Source organism: Dermacentor variabilis, unplaced genomic scaffold, assembly GCF_050947875.1.
Source record: "Dermacentor variabilis isolate Ectoservices unplaced genomic scaffold, ASM5094787v1 scaffold_12, whole genome shotgun sequence".
Taxonomy (NCBI): domain Eukaryota; kingdom Metazoa; phylum Arthropoda; class Arachnida; order Ixodida; family Ixodidae; genus Dermacentor; species Dermacentor variabilis.
The window spans coordinates 52,381,878-52,396,986 of NW_027460280.1; the positions used below are offsets into that span (position 1 = coordinate 52,381,878).

The window sequence follows — 15,109 nt, forward strand, 5'->3', positions numbered from 1 at the left end:
GAAAATCGAGTTTTGAAAGAACACTTTGTCAGTCTAAGCTGGTTTGGTGCTTCTGTATAATGTCCCTTTAATTTTAATGTGTAAACATTCCTTGGTGAGTACCCCGGCAAAATCTGTCTGTCCTGTGATGTCTTATATCTGCAAAATAAATGCATAGTAAGGCAAGTTAACAGATTTAATCATTACAATAGTGTAATAGATGATTGGCAGTGTTAGAAAAAGCAACAAAAACTGGTTACGTCGCCATCGCCGCATCAAGGTCGTAACAAAAAATGGAAATAAAGAAGTTAATACATGTAATTGTTATAATAGTGTAATAGTACATGATTGGTAGTGTTATGAAAAAAAATAATACTGGTGCTGTCATCATCATGTCAAGGTCGTAACAAAAAAAATAATAAACTGGTGTTACAAAAGAAAAACCGGCTGTGACGGTGTTTTGGCTCAGTTGCACGATATATCTTCAAAATAAATGCATAATTGGTCAAGTTAACACATGTAATTGTTATAATAGTGTAATAGTAGATGATTGGTAGCGATGGGTAGACATGCACAAGCTAGCTAAATAAGTAAGCAAAAGCGAAATAGCAGCCGAGCCGAAGAATGCTTGGGCATTAGTAGACAATTCTCAGAATTTTCATAGCATTCTTTACGTAACATTGCAGTGCTAAGGTAGTCAAACCCCATCGTAACAGAAGTTACGACAAACTAGTGAATATACCTACCTAAGTACTAAATGTAGTTCCCTTTGAAATTCTCATTGAAGCAGATGTATTTTTATACTGTTTTAGTGAAGTAAACATTTACTAGAAATGGATATATTGAACCATTTTATTTCAGAAGGAAGGCTTACTGATTATTCCGTGCCAGTTAGACTGCAATTTGGCAGCATGTCATGTTGCTAGTGACATGTCTGATGTGGCAGTTTGCAGCTCTGAGTTTTTGGCCACCTGGCAAAGTGCCAAACTGGCTGTGCTTTTGTGTCCGCGGCCATGGCCTCTACATCAAGTGGATGCCACACAGTGGCTACAGTAGACTTTCATTAATTCGACTCCAGTGAATTAGATATTTCTATTAACCCCTTTCGTTCCTTGGATGAGCCTAGTTTTGCCTTGGTGCTTAGTCGTGCTTTTAGCAGATGGCAACACACAATCCATGAGACAGCACAAGCAGAAGCAAATTTATTCTTTCTGAGGAAGTAAAACATGTTGGCAACTGGGGTCTTTAAAAATAATTTGGCCATTTTTGGTCAGAATTCTGGATAATAGCACAACATGGAAGGTGTTGATTGAATCCTGACTGAAAGTCCCGGGTGGCTTCCAAGCAATTCTGTGGGCGAGAACTTTTGCTTATTTCAATGCTGAAATTAGCACTCACTGGATAATTCAAACTTGATTGGCCAGCATGCATGTGCCTGGCTCTAGTGGCGGCCCCAATGGCTTCAGCATCTGTCTTGTGGGTGCCAAGGGACAGTGAATGTGTTCAAGGAGTTCTCATTCGCTGAAAAAGTCGTTTTTCAGCTTGCCTTTGGCAGATTTCGAAGCCACACCATCAGCTCACAATACCAATGTTTAGTATTATTTACCCTATTCCCACTTGCATGTTTTTCTGGAAAATACATCTGAAAATTTCCTGTGCATTACAGTTGAATACGACGCTGAAAACTCAAAAACGAAAGCTGAGTCATGTCATGCTTGTCCAGGGAGCGAATCAGCAGTTAGGCCCATTAGGTGAATCCAGCTTTAACAGCAACAAAATCTATCATTTTATGCTGTTATCTAGTGATGATTATGTACAAAATCTGAGGCTTGCAGTATGCTGCAGTACTCTTCAGTACTGACGAGCCGAATGATTGCTGAGGATGTAAGAGCAGGACGTGAAGTTGTGAATCCTTTAAACAGCAGTTCACTGCACGCACATTTGGGGTTTAGATGGTGCAGCATGCACCAGAAGGCATGCACTCCACTGTTCAGTATTTATTCCGGTGTAATAGTACATGACTCTCAACCAAGGTGTGGTGTGTTTTGAGTGCCAAGTGCAGGAGTTGGATGCGATGGTACTTAGTTGAGACGAGATAGCACCAGTAGAATGCAGTAGTGGCAGGAGTAGAGTACAGTGGTTGAGTGGCTATTGACTTAGCAGTGCTTGGCATGTTATCAGGTAGCCAGCAGCTCATGGAAGTTTTCAACTGTCAAATCAAGCAAGTTACCAAAAGTGTGGCACACTGCTAGATTGCAGCCCATTAAATGCAAAATAATAAAAAAAATGCAATTTGAACTAAGCAAGAAAGGCTTGTTATATCCCCCTTTGTAATACCAATTGACCGTGAGGTTAAGATAAATAGCAACTTATTCAAAAATTTTGCTTAATTCAAACAAGTCATGGGTTTCAGTTGTACTATATCCAAGGGAGTTAGTATTACATTTTTTTATCCAGTAATTACCTATAATTATCGATTTTAATGTAACAAGGCTCAACTGTAACTGTTTCAGCATACTCATGAATTTTGCTCAGCTGTCATAGGTCAGATTTTTGGGCTAGCTTTGATAACAACTAGCTGTAAAAAAAAGAAAGAAAATCTAGCTCATGAATGTTTTTCTTTTTATAGATTTCAGCCTTGGTGACACTTTATAAAAACCTTGAAGACAAGGAAGCCACTGCAGCAGTGTTTGCTGATGCCATATCCTGGTATAAAAAGAACAAGGTGAGTTGTGTTATTTGTGGCTTAATTTTTCCTAATTTTTGGAAGGCATTTAACCATTTCAGTGTCACTGACGTGCTGGTATGTTTTCACGTTTTTATCCTGCCATGTCACTGACATATCATACATTCTACAGTCGGACGTGTGCAGTAACATGAAGTTGGTGAACTCTGCGGTAGTTCCACCATTTGTTGTATACTTCTAGAAGCATATTTTCTCATCTCTCTGGGTTTCTGTTAATGCGCTGCAGAATGCACTCCTTCTTGGGTGTCTGGCAGCTCATGAATTTTCATCATTAATGCAGGAATGTTTTGTTCAAATGTTTGTGCTGTAGCACAGGGCCCCCACTCTTGCATCTCTTCTTTATCTGTTCTGCGTTTATAGAAGGTAACTATTTTTTCGACCCTGACACAACGGCACTATTGTGGAAACATGTGCATCAGAACGGAACTAGGTAGGAGAAACAAAACGAAGACAAGAATGGGAGGACCATAGTAAGAGCGTGCATTTGCCATTACGTGTAAGCATCATGTGTGTATTTGCGTAACCGAAAATGAGTCGTTGTGTTCATTTTATAATATCTGAGAAAGGAAGCTTGATTCTGGGGTGTGCATCACCTCTAAAAAATCCAACACTGAAGAGGTTAAAGCAACTTGGCTATTTATGCACCAACTCTGATTGAAATTGTGACACCCATGTATGTCAGAAAAGAAATTGGCTTTGAAATGTGCAACAATATTAAAAAAAAAATAAACTCTCTCCTGTGCACTTGGGTTTCATGCTTGTCATTGTGCCCATTTACTCTTATTTCCTAGGCAGCCAAATTCAGGTGCCTTCCATTAAGGTGTTTCTTATAGCCCATATGTAGCTTTGTGAAATCCTCAGTAATCTCAAAATCTGGTCTGAACTAAGTGACAACCTGGCCACTGTGATTGCATGACTTGCAGCCTTAATTGCATACAGCATTGTGTGAGGGTTGATCCAAAAATAAGGTTCCCATCAATTTTAGAAATAGACAACATTGTTTATTCTCATAGAAATTTACATCATTGGAAAGATGAAACTTTGCTCTATTTTTCTTCATAATCGCCATCTTTTTCTACGCATTTTTGTAGACTGTGCTCCAATTTCTGTATCCCAATGTCGTAGAACTCCGCTGCCAATCCGTTGAGGAAGCGTTTCACTTCTTCTTTGACTTCATTGTCGCTCCGGAAGCGTTGGCCACTCAAATGTTCCTTTAACTTGGGGAACAAGTTATACAGTGAAAGCTCATTAATTTGAACTTCAATGATTCGATTTTATAGATAATTCAAACTGTATGATTTGGTCCGGCCAAGCTCCAGAAGTCTATGTATAAAAAAGCCAGTGAATTTGAACGCGAGAAGGTTCCGTCATGGATAAATCGAACTACGCACCACCGTGCCGGCGTCTTGGTGCCTGGCACACGGCTAGAGAAACGCGCCTACTGCCTAGACACAAGGCTGCGTTGCCTCCGGAACAAAGAGAACGGCGAGAACGGCGAGAGAAGGCGAAATCTGGAAAAATCCAACCGGCGCGGGGTCGGCCAGAAGGCAGTGGCGGCTGCCTCCTCTCCGTTCTACGTGACCTCCAAGACTTCTTGCCCGCCGCGAATCTCGGAGGCTTTGCAAATATTGTGTAGCTGCTAATGTTGCGCGGCAGATGGTGCGGCAAGCACCAAAACACAGCTAATCAAGTGCGTCACAGCTGCACTTGCAATCAAGAACCGACGAATCGGGGCCTTTGCCACCTTCACATGTTCAGCGTCTTTGTCTCAGCAGTCTTCATTGGTTGTGCACGTCTGTTTTCAGCTTAGGAGGTACCGGTCGTTGCGATTCTTTGTGATGGTGTTAAAGGGACACTAACGAGAAAATGATTTGTTCTGCATCAGTAAATTACTTTTCTATGACACTAACAACACCACTCTTACCCCAATAAGACGCTTCGTAAGCCAGAACAAGCGCAAGAACGAAAGACAGGTGGCGACGCCTCCTTGAAGTTCCCACACCTGGTCGCTATGATGTCGTGGATATTGATGGCATCTTCTAGGGCCTACTTACCTATGTAGCGGTACAGACTGACTACATTGTGTTCTAAAGGAACCAAATATTAAACATAGCAAGTTTCAGGAACCTTTACTCAGCCAATGCGGTCCAAATCTGAAAACATACTTTGGAATCCCTAACATCACACTGACGTACCAGCGTCGGGGCTTCGGTGCGAAATTCAAATCCTGATACTTTGACCTTAATTTTCTCATCTAATAATCAAACTATTCTTTTGAAATGACTGCCTGCAGGTTTCTCAAACGATGCTTTATTAGGCTAAACTTACTTATTGTTTCGCTTTAGTGTCCCTTTAAGCCTCGGCTAATGTCCGTTTCGGTGGACATCGGTGGTGTGGCACAGTCGGACCCAAATCTGTGACTTGAAGATGGCGTGCGGCACACACCATCACTGCGCCAAAACACTGCAAGAGAAGAGTGATATCCTGCGGGAAGTGGACCCCGGACTCTTGTCTAAGCAAGAAATTGAGAAGAAGCATGCAATACCGAAAAGCACGCTATCTACTTACATAAAGAATAAGAGAGCTATTGAAGATGCCTTGGCAGCAGAAGTTGCCAACGAAAGGAAGAGGTTGTGGCCCGCAAAGTCGAGAAAGCGCTACTGCTTTGGATAAAGGACATGCACGCTCGGGATATTCCACTGAGCGGCCCTGTGATACTGGCGAAGGCAGCGAACTTTGCCCTGCAGCTGGGTTACAACGACTTTGCTGCTTCAGGTGGGTGGCTGCACCGTTTCCGCGAGTGTTACGACCTTGTATTCCGTGCTGTGTTGGGAGAAGCAAAGGCCGTAAACGTTGAAATGTGTGAAGCTTGGCGCTCCGAGGTGTTGCAAGGCCACATGGAGAAGTATTCTCCGCAGGACATATTTAATGCGGACGAAACTGCTTTATTTTTCAAATTTCTGCCTGTCAAAACAATCGCATATAAAGGCGACAAGTGCACTGGAGGGAAAAGAAGCAAGGAGAGAATAACTGTGTTGGTTTCAGCGAACATGGCAGGAACTGAAAAGCTGCCGCTTTTAGTGATCAGCAATTCGAAAAGTCCACAACAGTCTACTGTTGTTCTCCTTCACTTTCGTTAGTTCGAATTTTCATTCATTCGAACTGAAGTGGCTTCCCCTTGCAGTTCGAATTAACGAGCTTTTACTGTAATCACTAGGCGCAAGGTCTGGACTGTATAGTGGGTGGGGCATGACAGTCCACCCAAAGTTTGTCAAAAGTTCCTGGGTTTGACGAGAGACGCGGGGTCGGGCGTTGTCTTGAAGCAGCGTTATGCCGGCTGCCAGTCGTCCTCGCCGGCGGTTCTGGGTAGCTCGCCTGAGTTTTCTTAGTGTTGCACAATAACTGCCTGAATTGATTGTTGTCCCACGTTGCATGAAATCGGTCAACAGTATCCCTTTATGATCCCAAAAAACACAGGCCATGACTTTGCCAGCAGAAGGAGTTTGTTTGAACTTTTTTGTGACTGGTGAGACTCTGGGTGACGCCACTGTTTGGATTTTTGTTTCGTTTCGGGAGTTAAATGAAACATCTACGTTTTGTCTCCCGTAACAATGGAGTCCAATTTTTCCTTATCTTTTTGACACTTGTGAAGAAACTGGCGAGCACAGTCAGGGCGTTTTTCCTTGTGGTCTGATGTCAATAGCCGCGGTACTCATCGAGCGCAACACTTGTGATACGCCAATTATTCAGTCAAAGCTCTTTCCACTGTACCGTAAGAACTCCCAGGAATCTGAGCAACAAATTCACTTACAGTGATCCTCCTGTTTTGAAGCACTTCGCGTTGGACCATCTTTATAACCGCCTCTGAAACTGACGGTCTTCCACTCTGTTCTTCATCGTGGACTTCTTTCGGACTGGCACTAAACTCCCTGCGCCACTTTCGGACGTGTTGAACGGACATACATTTGTTGCCATACACCTCTGTCAACTGACAATGAATATCCACGGGTATAGTTCCTTTGGCGTGCAAAAAGTGAGGTACGGAACGAATCTCACACTTGGCGTGATCAACAATGAGAACCTCCATATCGGACAGCTGCTGTGCTGAGTCAAGAATGGTCAGCGCAGCGAAGCGTGGCTGGGGGGAATCAGCCGTGTGCCAAAGTGTTGCCAGACTTGCTTCGCACCTTCCCATGTAGCTGGAGCTCTTTGGGAACCTTATTTCTGGATCAACCCTCGTAGCTCAGTGAGAAGCCTCTGCATTACCATGTATGCTGAGCTGGCATCTGAGTGCTCAGTGCCTCTTACAGCCTCGATCTGCTGAGCTGAACCTGCTGACACGGGAGAGTGCCAAGTTCTACTTGGCCAATGGGCAAGTCCAGGAGGCAGCTAGCGTGCTGGAAGAATTGCGCAAGGTGGAGCCCCAGGATCCTAAGGTGCTGGCGCAGCTCATTTCAGCTTACTCAGTGTTCGACCCCAAGAAAGCCAAAATGTATCCTTTTTCATATGGTTCTGGTGCTTCTTCTGCGCAGTGTTTGGTGGTGTGCCGCTGAAATAAGTTTCATTTGTGCACTGTTTTGACATGCAAGCCATGTGACATGCAACAAAAATTTTCAACAATGCAATGTGGAAACCTCAAGATTATTTTTGGTACTAAAGGAAATGTAAAGTATGTTGGGGAGTGTGCAACAATATTAGAATATGACGGGGATGATGAGTGGGGTAATAATGGTGGGTCAGTTTTATCATCCGTGGATTCGACAGTGGTGGCTTGATCTTGCAGTGGTGCGGCTGAAGAGGTGGGCTGGGGACATTCTCAAAGTCACCGAGGAATGGTCTGGACAAGTGTATGCCTGTGGTTATGTTTTAGAAGGATATGTGTACTGTATATACTCGTGTATAAGCCACACCTTTTTTCATCAAATTTTCTCAGGTGTAGGTTATACACGAATCAGGCCTATAGCTACACATTAACTCACTGTAGTGACTCTGTGACTACTGTGTCAGATAATTAAGAAACTGGTGACAGGTATCAACATTTTATTTGACAATCTATTGCCGCTTTCAAGCTCGCATTCCAGCTCGGCTTGCTCCTTATAGAATTTGTCGAAGGGTCAAATACATGAATAATAACTGCATTGCCATTGCCAAAGATGCTGAAAATGAATTCTTGAATGCTATGCACAGTCAAGACATGTAAAATACGTATTTTTTCATAAAAGAATATATTTCTCTGTCCCAAGAAATTATGTCAGAAATAACTGATCTCAACACTTCCAACTTTTTTTGTCTATTTAATAAGAAAATATCACACGAACTTTAGAACTATATCAGTTCGAAACCAGCAAAGCAGTGCATGAAGCTGATATGAAAAACGTGAAGGCCATGAAATGAACAAGTTGAGGGCAAATATTTTAATTAACTTTGCAATTCAAGAATGTTGTTTACATTTTTGTACATAGGCAACGGCCAGGAAAATATCTCAATGATGCTGTCCTTCGTTCCAGTGTATTGCGCAGATCTCAATGACGCTGTCCTTCGTTCCAGTGTATTGCGCAGGAGCAGCTGTCACCGGTCATGTATTGTAATTGCACCAAAATTATAGTCGCAACCGAGAGCACATATAAAAAGCAGGAGTTCTGCAAAATATACATTAGAAATGCGAAGATACAGCTTGATAAAGGGCAAAAAAGTGTCACTGGAAACAAAGTTCACTGCATGTATACACAAAACCTTGCAACAAGATATTTAAATATACGTATAAGTCTCCAATAAATCTACGTATCTGAGCAAAAGTCACTGTATATAATGCGTCAACTAAGGCAAATAAACATGTTCAAATAAACACAATCACAACAAAATAAACACAATCAAATGCGTACTTTGGGCACGTAGTGTGGCTACCGAAGGAATATGGAAGAAAACATGAGACGCTTGGTCCACAGAGAACCATACGCATACTGCTCAGTATCCTACACCAGTGAGACGAGACTTTCCGGAGAGATTGTAATAACTTTGAATTGAAGGTGATGCCCTCAGGCGAATGCATTGCAATCCGTCGAGTCTCTACAGTGATGGCGGCCAGTGACCATTGTTTGTTTTTCTCATCTGCTAGCCAGAAAGCATCCAAAACTCTGCCAGGCCAAAATCCACTCAGCCAGAGAAAAATGAATGCACACCGAAGTGTGCCGCGTGGTGGTCAGGGCAATACGAGAAAAATGCATGCGCTTTGGCTGGATCTGGTAGCCCGCGGGTAGCGAGAACAAGAAAATTGAAGAGGCTGAATGTGTCCTCGCGAATAAAAGTCAGAGTAGAAAAAATAAGAATGTAGCTACCTTTGCTGGCTTTAGTGTCTTGACATTGATGCTTTGGTGCAGGTGAAAAAGTTGATATTCTTTTCTACGACATGACGGCACAAATGAACCACCACAGTGCTTCGTCTCATCCGACCTCGCTGCATGCTTTGCCAACTTGTCTGATAGTGTGTCGATTTAACTTGTCTCTGTTGTATGGTCCGATGTACAACTTTGGAAAAGTCAGTGCACCTTTGGTGTCAAATGTTTATCAGAACATTAAACCAACAAAGTTCTGGAATTGAAAATCAAAAGCACGACCTTGAAAATGTAGATGCACCTTTCGCATCAAAAGTTTGAGAACTTTATGCCCATAAAGTTTTGGAATTGAATTCCATGCGCTCCGTAGATTCCGCGGCCTCCGCGAGATGCTGCGACAAGCCCGCTCGCCATCAAAACACCTCTGAAATTTTGTGCTCGAATGGGGCTCCTTGCTTTATGTGACTCCACGTGCATGGGCGTTGCCATGAAATCGAGCCCGAGTTCGCAGTGTGCTTTGGTCATCAGTGCACGACAGCACAACAAAATTTCCAGGGGGAGGTGGTGGGAACTGAAGCCCCATAAGACCCTCCCCCCCCTGGCTACGCCCCTGGTGCTTCCTTAAAGGGCCTTTCACCAGGTCTCATTGAAAATTTTGCTTATACACTGGAAGCTGTAAACAGCTGTCCAGGGAGCACTCTGCTGCAAGTATCTTTCAAATTTTTTAATTGATAGTGGAGATATCAGAAATTGAAATGATAAAATGATATGGTGCTGTGCAGAGGTGAGCTGCGTTCCCCACAGCATGCACTTTCCCACTGCCTTGCATAGCCTCTGCAAGTGAGGTTCCTTCTGTGCGTTCTTCCACATGGGAGATTAAAGGCTGTACCACGTTTACGTCACAGGCCCCACCTCTTTTTCTTTTCTTCTTTTTTTTTTCCTGCACATCACAGCAGCTGCACGCTGCAGTGCCACAGCCCATCCAGTGCTCTATGGTTATTTGTCGGCACCTGCCTGAGCACTGGTAAGCTGATGCCACTAGAGGCGACTGTAGCTGCTTGCGTGAAAAAGTGCGGGAACAAGCAGATGATGTAGAAGTATGTTACTCTTTGCTGCGGTGCAGAGGAAAGTGAAGGCTCTAGACATTCAGTTTCTAAATTTTATTAGTTCTCTACACCTTAAGTTATGCAATAGAACAACACGTTAAACACAACATTACTGCTGCATTGAATGATTTGCCGGAGTTGCATGTCATGATGAATGGCATTTCAAATAGCATGTCTGACACAGAGGCGTTTATGTGTGTGATTTTCATTTTCTGGCAAGAGGTAGGGCTCCCTCGAGACAAAGGGCATGAAGGCTTTTGTTTGAAATTTCACCTCTTTTCACGCTATGCAGCAGTTTGTTATTTTACAAACATGATTGTTGTTGTGTAATCTACGCACTGCACTTGTCTGTTTACAGTGCCCAAGCTTGGTCAGGGGGCCCTGTACCCACTTTCTTTACTTTTACATGTGCCATCTGCTGGTCGAAATGGTGAGCTGTAGCTTCCTGTTCACTGCAGGGAGCTATGCCTGTCACTGTTTTCCTTAAGGTACTGTATTCAGGGTGAGTGCAGACCTTCCGCCTGCTGAAGAGATCACTCGTCAAGTGGATGTTGATGCACTTGAAACAATGTCGTGGACAATGGGTGCCCGCTACGTCAAGAAAGTAGTCAAGTCTGAAGCTTCTCCCATCACCCGTGGTCAGGACATCATCAAGAAGAAGAAAAAGAAGAAGAAAGGTGAGTGTGCAGACTATTTAGCTCTCTTACTTGAAGCTTGTAGTTTGTGTACTCTAAATGTAGTCTTTCAGGACTGCTTGGGTTTTAATTTGTTATGAACACAGTTGAACATAGAGTGGGCTTACTTAGCCTTAGGCTAAGATGAATTTTGCATTTTGGACGCATTGATAAAACTAATGCAAGCCAATGACATATCCTACAGCTATTGCCAAACCTTGCCAGGACATAAAAATGCACAGCTCGCCGCTGTCAAAATGCATGTAAAATGCATGGCAGTAATTCAAATCTGCGTCAGCCAATACGAGTGTGTCCACATGGCAGCAGTAATGAATCGCATCACTAGATTTTTTTTTAATTTTTGTTTGCTTTTCTTTTTTTTGCTTTTATTTCTGCACAGCAAAATACAGCACTGTGGCTACCTTAAGCTGAGATCTCTTTTTCACAATGGTTCCAAAATGGCGCCGTTGCATCAACGGAAAGTTGCACTACTCACATGCTCCACAGTGTGATGGCACCTCCCAACTACGCGACTTTTGTTGACACCGCAATTGAAAATGCCATTTTCTCAACTTCTACATCACTTTTTGTTCTAATATTTCCCGATGTGATAAAGGAACACCCGATAATGCGGGGAAAAAACAACAACATGTATAGCATATCTGATTAAATCAAGCAGGCTAGTTGAATATTTGTCACCGCCGTGTTTCAAAGGGGTTGCCGTTAAATCATCATCACATCACTAAGCGCACACTGCACGCAATTCTCTTCTCCACCTCCAGGCGCCTTCCTCTTTTGGTGCTCGCTTCCCTCGGGGCTTCAAATATACCTTCGCCGATTTCACTGGTAGGCCAGGTACGCTTGCATGCAAAAAAGTAATCTGAAACTTTGATGAGTCAACCGAGTGGTAAACCCGGAGCAGTGACTGGCATTTACACCACCACCCACCGTGGGGAGAACCCCATGTTAGTCAAGACAGACAGTGAAGCCAGAGAACACCTAGAGAAAATTAATTTCTATGTCTTGATTGAGATGTAGAAATATTAAGATACAGTGGAACCAACTTGTAACAATGCCGGTTTTAAGAATATATTGTATATAACAAGCTATGGAGCTATGGAAAGAAGAATGATGGGTGTAACGTTAAGGGGGATAAGAGAGCAGATTGGGTGAGCGAATAAAGGCGAGTTAATGACATCTTAGTGGAAATCAAGAAAAATAAATGGTCATGGGCAGGGCATGTAATGAGGAGGGAATATAACCAATGGTCATTAAGTGTTATGGACTGGATTCCAAGAGAAGTGAAGCGTAGCAGGGGGCGGCAGAAAGTTAGGTGGGCGGATGCGATTAAGAAGTCTGCAGGGACAACATGGCCACAATTAGCACATGACCGGAGTAGTTGGAGAAGTATGGGAGAGGCCTTTTCCCTGCAGTGGGCGTAGCCAACCCGCCGTGGTTGCTCAGTGGCTATGGTGTTGGGCTGCTGAGCACGAGGTCGCGGGATCGAATCCCGGCCACGGCGGCCGCATTTCGATGGGGGCGAAATGCGAAAACACCCGTGTGCTTAGATTTAGGTGCACGTTAAAGAACCCCAGGTGGTCAAAATTTCCGGAGTCCTCCACTACGGCGTGCCTCATAATCAGAAAGTGGTTTTGGCACGTAAAACCCCAAATATTATTATTATGGGCGTAGCCAGGCTGGTGATGATGATGAGCCAATGCACCGTCAACTTTTGTATATGTTCCATGGTAAAATAAACCGCTTGCTACAATGCTCCCATGCCGCGTTATTGGTAAAGCAATTAAATATGGCTACTGGGTGTGCGCTCTGAAGGGAAAAAGAATGTAAAATTTTGAGGAAAAAAAAAGTGAGCCCCCTTTGTTACATCCTTCATTGTGCTGCGCGCCCTGCATGGCATGCCTTTGTTGCGTCCCTCTCTGGTCTCCCTACAAGCCCTCCGACATCTCGCGCCCTCCTCTAGTCTCTCTTCCACCCTCTCACCGACGTCCGAAGGGTGGAAAAACGCTACCTATGTCATGTCAAGGCTGCAGCACTGCTGCCGTGACATAGTGAGGTGGTGACGAAAGCGCACTGGAAGTTTAGCACCATGCTGGAGAAACTAAATGGATTTACGGTTTCAGTAACTTTGCTTCCGGAAGCATATTCATGCTATTTGCATTTCTTGGTGTGAACAAACTTTCTGTGAGGCTTTCGTCTACAAAATTATGCAAAGGGCAATGGAAGGGTGTGGACGACATTACCATTTTCGTTTTTAGCAGGTGCTCTTTCACGAGGGTAAATATTGCACATGTCACATGTATACACATGCGACGCAAAATTTTTATTGCTCATGTTTTTTGTTACTAACAGTGCTGCATTTTTTAAATGTTTCGAGCTTTCTTTTCTTGGATTTAGCAGTGGCATCCACAATTTTTTTCATTCATTCGGGAAGAAAAGTTTTTAGCAGTACATTTGTACTGCACCACAGCACATGTTTGTGAACCACTTGTATGCCTGTCACCACAGGTGTCAAAATCAGATGAATTGTCGCTGGTTAGCAGCTCTAAGGTGACATCCATCGCTACCTGACATTTAGTGGGCAGATTTAGAAAGTGCTCTTTCTAAGAGCTGAACGACAACTTATTTTTATTTACTTATTTATTTATTTATTTATTAATTATACCCTCAAGGTACAGTTGTACATTGCAGAGGGGAGGGGGCAAAGGTAGATACGGAGGCAAAATACACATACCTAATTATAGATACAAAATAAAAAAAAAGACTTTGAAATTGGAATGCATCATGTAACCGTGCAAACAACAAAGGACAAAGACAAAATGTTTGCGCGGTTACATGTTGCGCGGTTACATGATGCATTCCAATATCGACTACCAACTAGCCTGCCTATCCCTGTTAAATATGTAACTTTGAAAGAAAAGGTTCAAATCAAACACATCGAAGTCAATAATTAATATAAAAAAAAGTAGGAGAGAGAGAGAGAGAGAGAGAAGAGAAGGTAGAAAGAAGGGGAAAAAAATTGTACCAGTAGTGTTACATAAGTAGCTTATACATTGTAAACAACATAGCAATCATGGCTTGAAAAATTATAAGAACGGTAAACAGAAACACGGCAAGTGTAAAACAGATGCATGGTATAACTGAAAAATAAATAAAGAAAGAACAATACCTGGCTTAACATACAGAAAAGAAAACATACACCATATAATATACAAGGCATAACTTATGAATAAAGCGAAATCAGACATCCACTCGTTCGCAGCAAATGCTACAAAGGAAACCCATAAGTTCCTCGAAAGAAAAGCCTCATAGTTGAAGAAAAATTCGTCCTGGTCCGGGACTCGAACCCGGGACCATCGCCTTTCCGGGGCAGCCGCTCTACCATCTGAGCTAACCAGGCGGCTAGCAGATGGCAGGGCGAAGTCGAATTTGTCGACAACACGAAGCAAAGGCAAGAGTTTGACATAGTAGTTCTGCGGAAACCCGCAAGGTGGAGAGAAGTAATGAATAAAGGGAAATCAGACATCCACCCGTTCGCAGCAAATGCTACAAAGGAAACCCATACGGGTTCCTTGAAAGAAAAGCCTCATAGTTGAAGAAAAATTCGTCCTGGTTCGGTACTCGAACCGGGACCACCGCCTTTCCGGGGCAGCCGCTCTACCATCTGAGCTAACCAGGCGGCTAGCAGATGGCAGGGCATTTGTAGCATTTGTACCTTTGTAGCATTTGCTGCGAACAGGTGGATGTCTGATTTCCCTTTATTCATTACTTCTCTCCACCTTGCGGGTTTCCGCAGAACTACTACGTCAAACTCTTGCCTTTGCTTCATGTTGTCGACAAATTCGACTTCGCCCTACCATCTGCTAGCTGCCTGGTTAGCTCAGATGGTAGAGCGGCTGCCCCGGAAAGGCGGTGGTCCCGGGTTCGAGTCCTGGACCAGGATGAATTTTTCTTCAACTATGAGGCTTTTCTTTCGAGGAACCCGTATGGGTTTCCTTTGTAGCATTTGCTGCGAACGGGTGGATGTCTGATTTCCCTTTATTCATTACTTCTTGCCACCTTGCGGGTTTCGGCAGAACTACTACGTCAAGGCATAACTTAAAACAGAAATATGGCATAGGAACAGTTATTATGCAGTAAAATCTGTCAATCTTATAAAATGAGACTTTGAAGGGTTGTTTTAAAGTTATCGCTGTCAGATACGCTTGTAAGTGATGCAGGTAAGTTATTCCAGTCTTCGCTCATTAGTGTAAG

The 15,109-nt window shown here is 43.3% G+C and overlaps 1 protein-coding gene across 1 annotated transcript in view; it reads left to right on the forward strand.

Annotated features, from left to right (window-relative positions):
* Srp72 (signal recognition particle 72) overlaps positions 1–15,109 on the forward strand; it is a 45,377-nt gene that overhangs the window by 18,765 nt on the left and 11,503 nt on the right. The window contains exons 12-14 of the mRNA XM_075677260.1: positions 2,609–2,704; positions 7,036–7,217; positions 10,665–10,840. Coding sequence (XP_075533375.1) covers positions 2,609–2,704; positions 7,036–7,217; positions 10,665–10,840 — 454 coding nt within the window. The remainder of the gene's footprint in view (positions 1–2,608; positions 2,705–7,035; positions 7,218–10,664; positions 10,841–15,109) is intronic.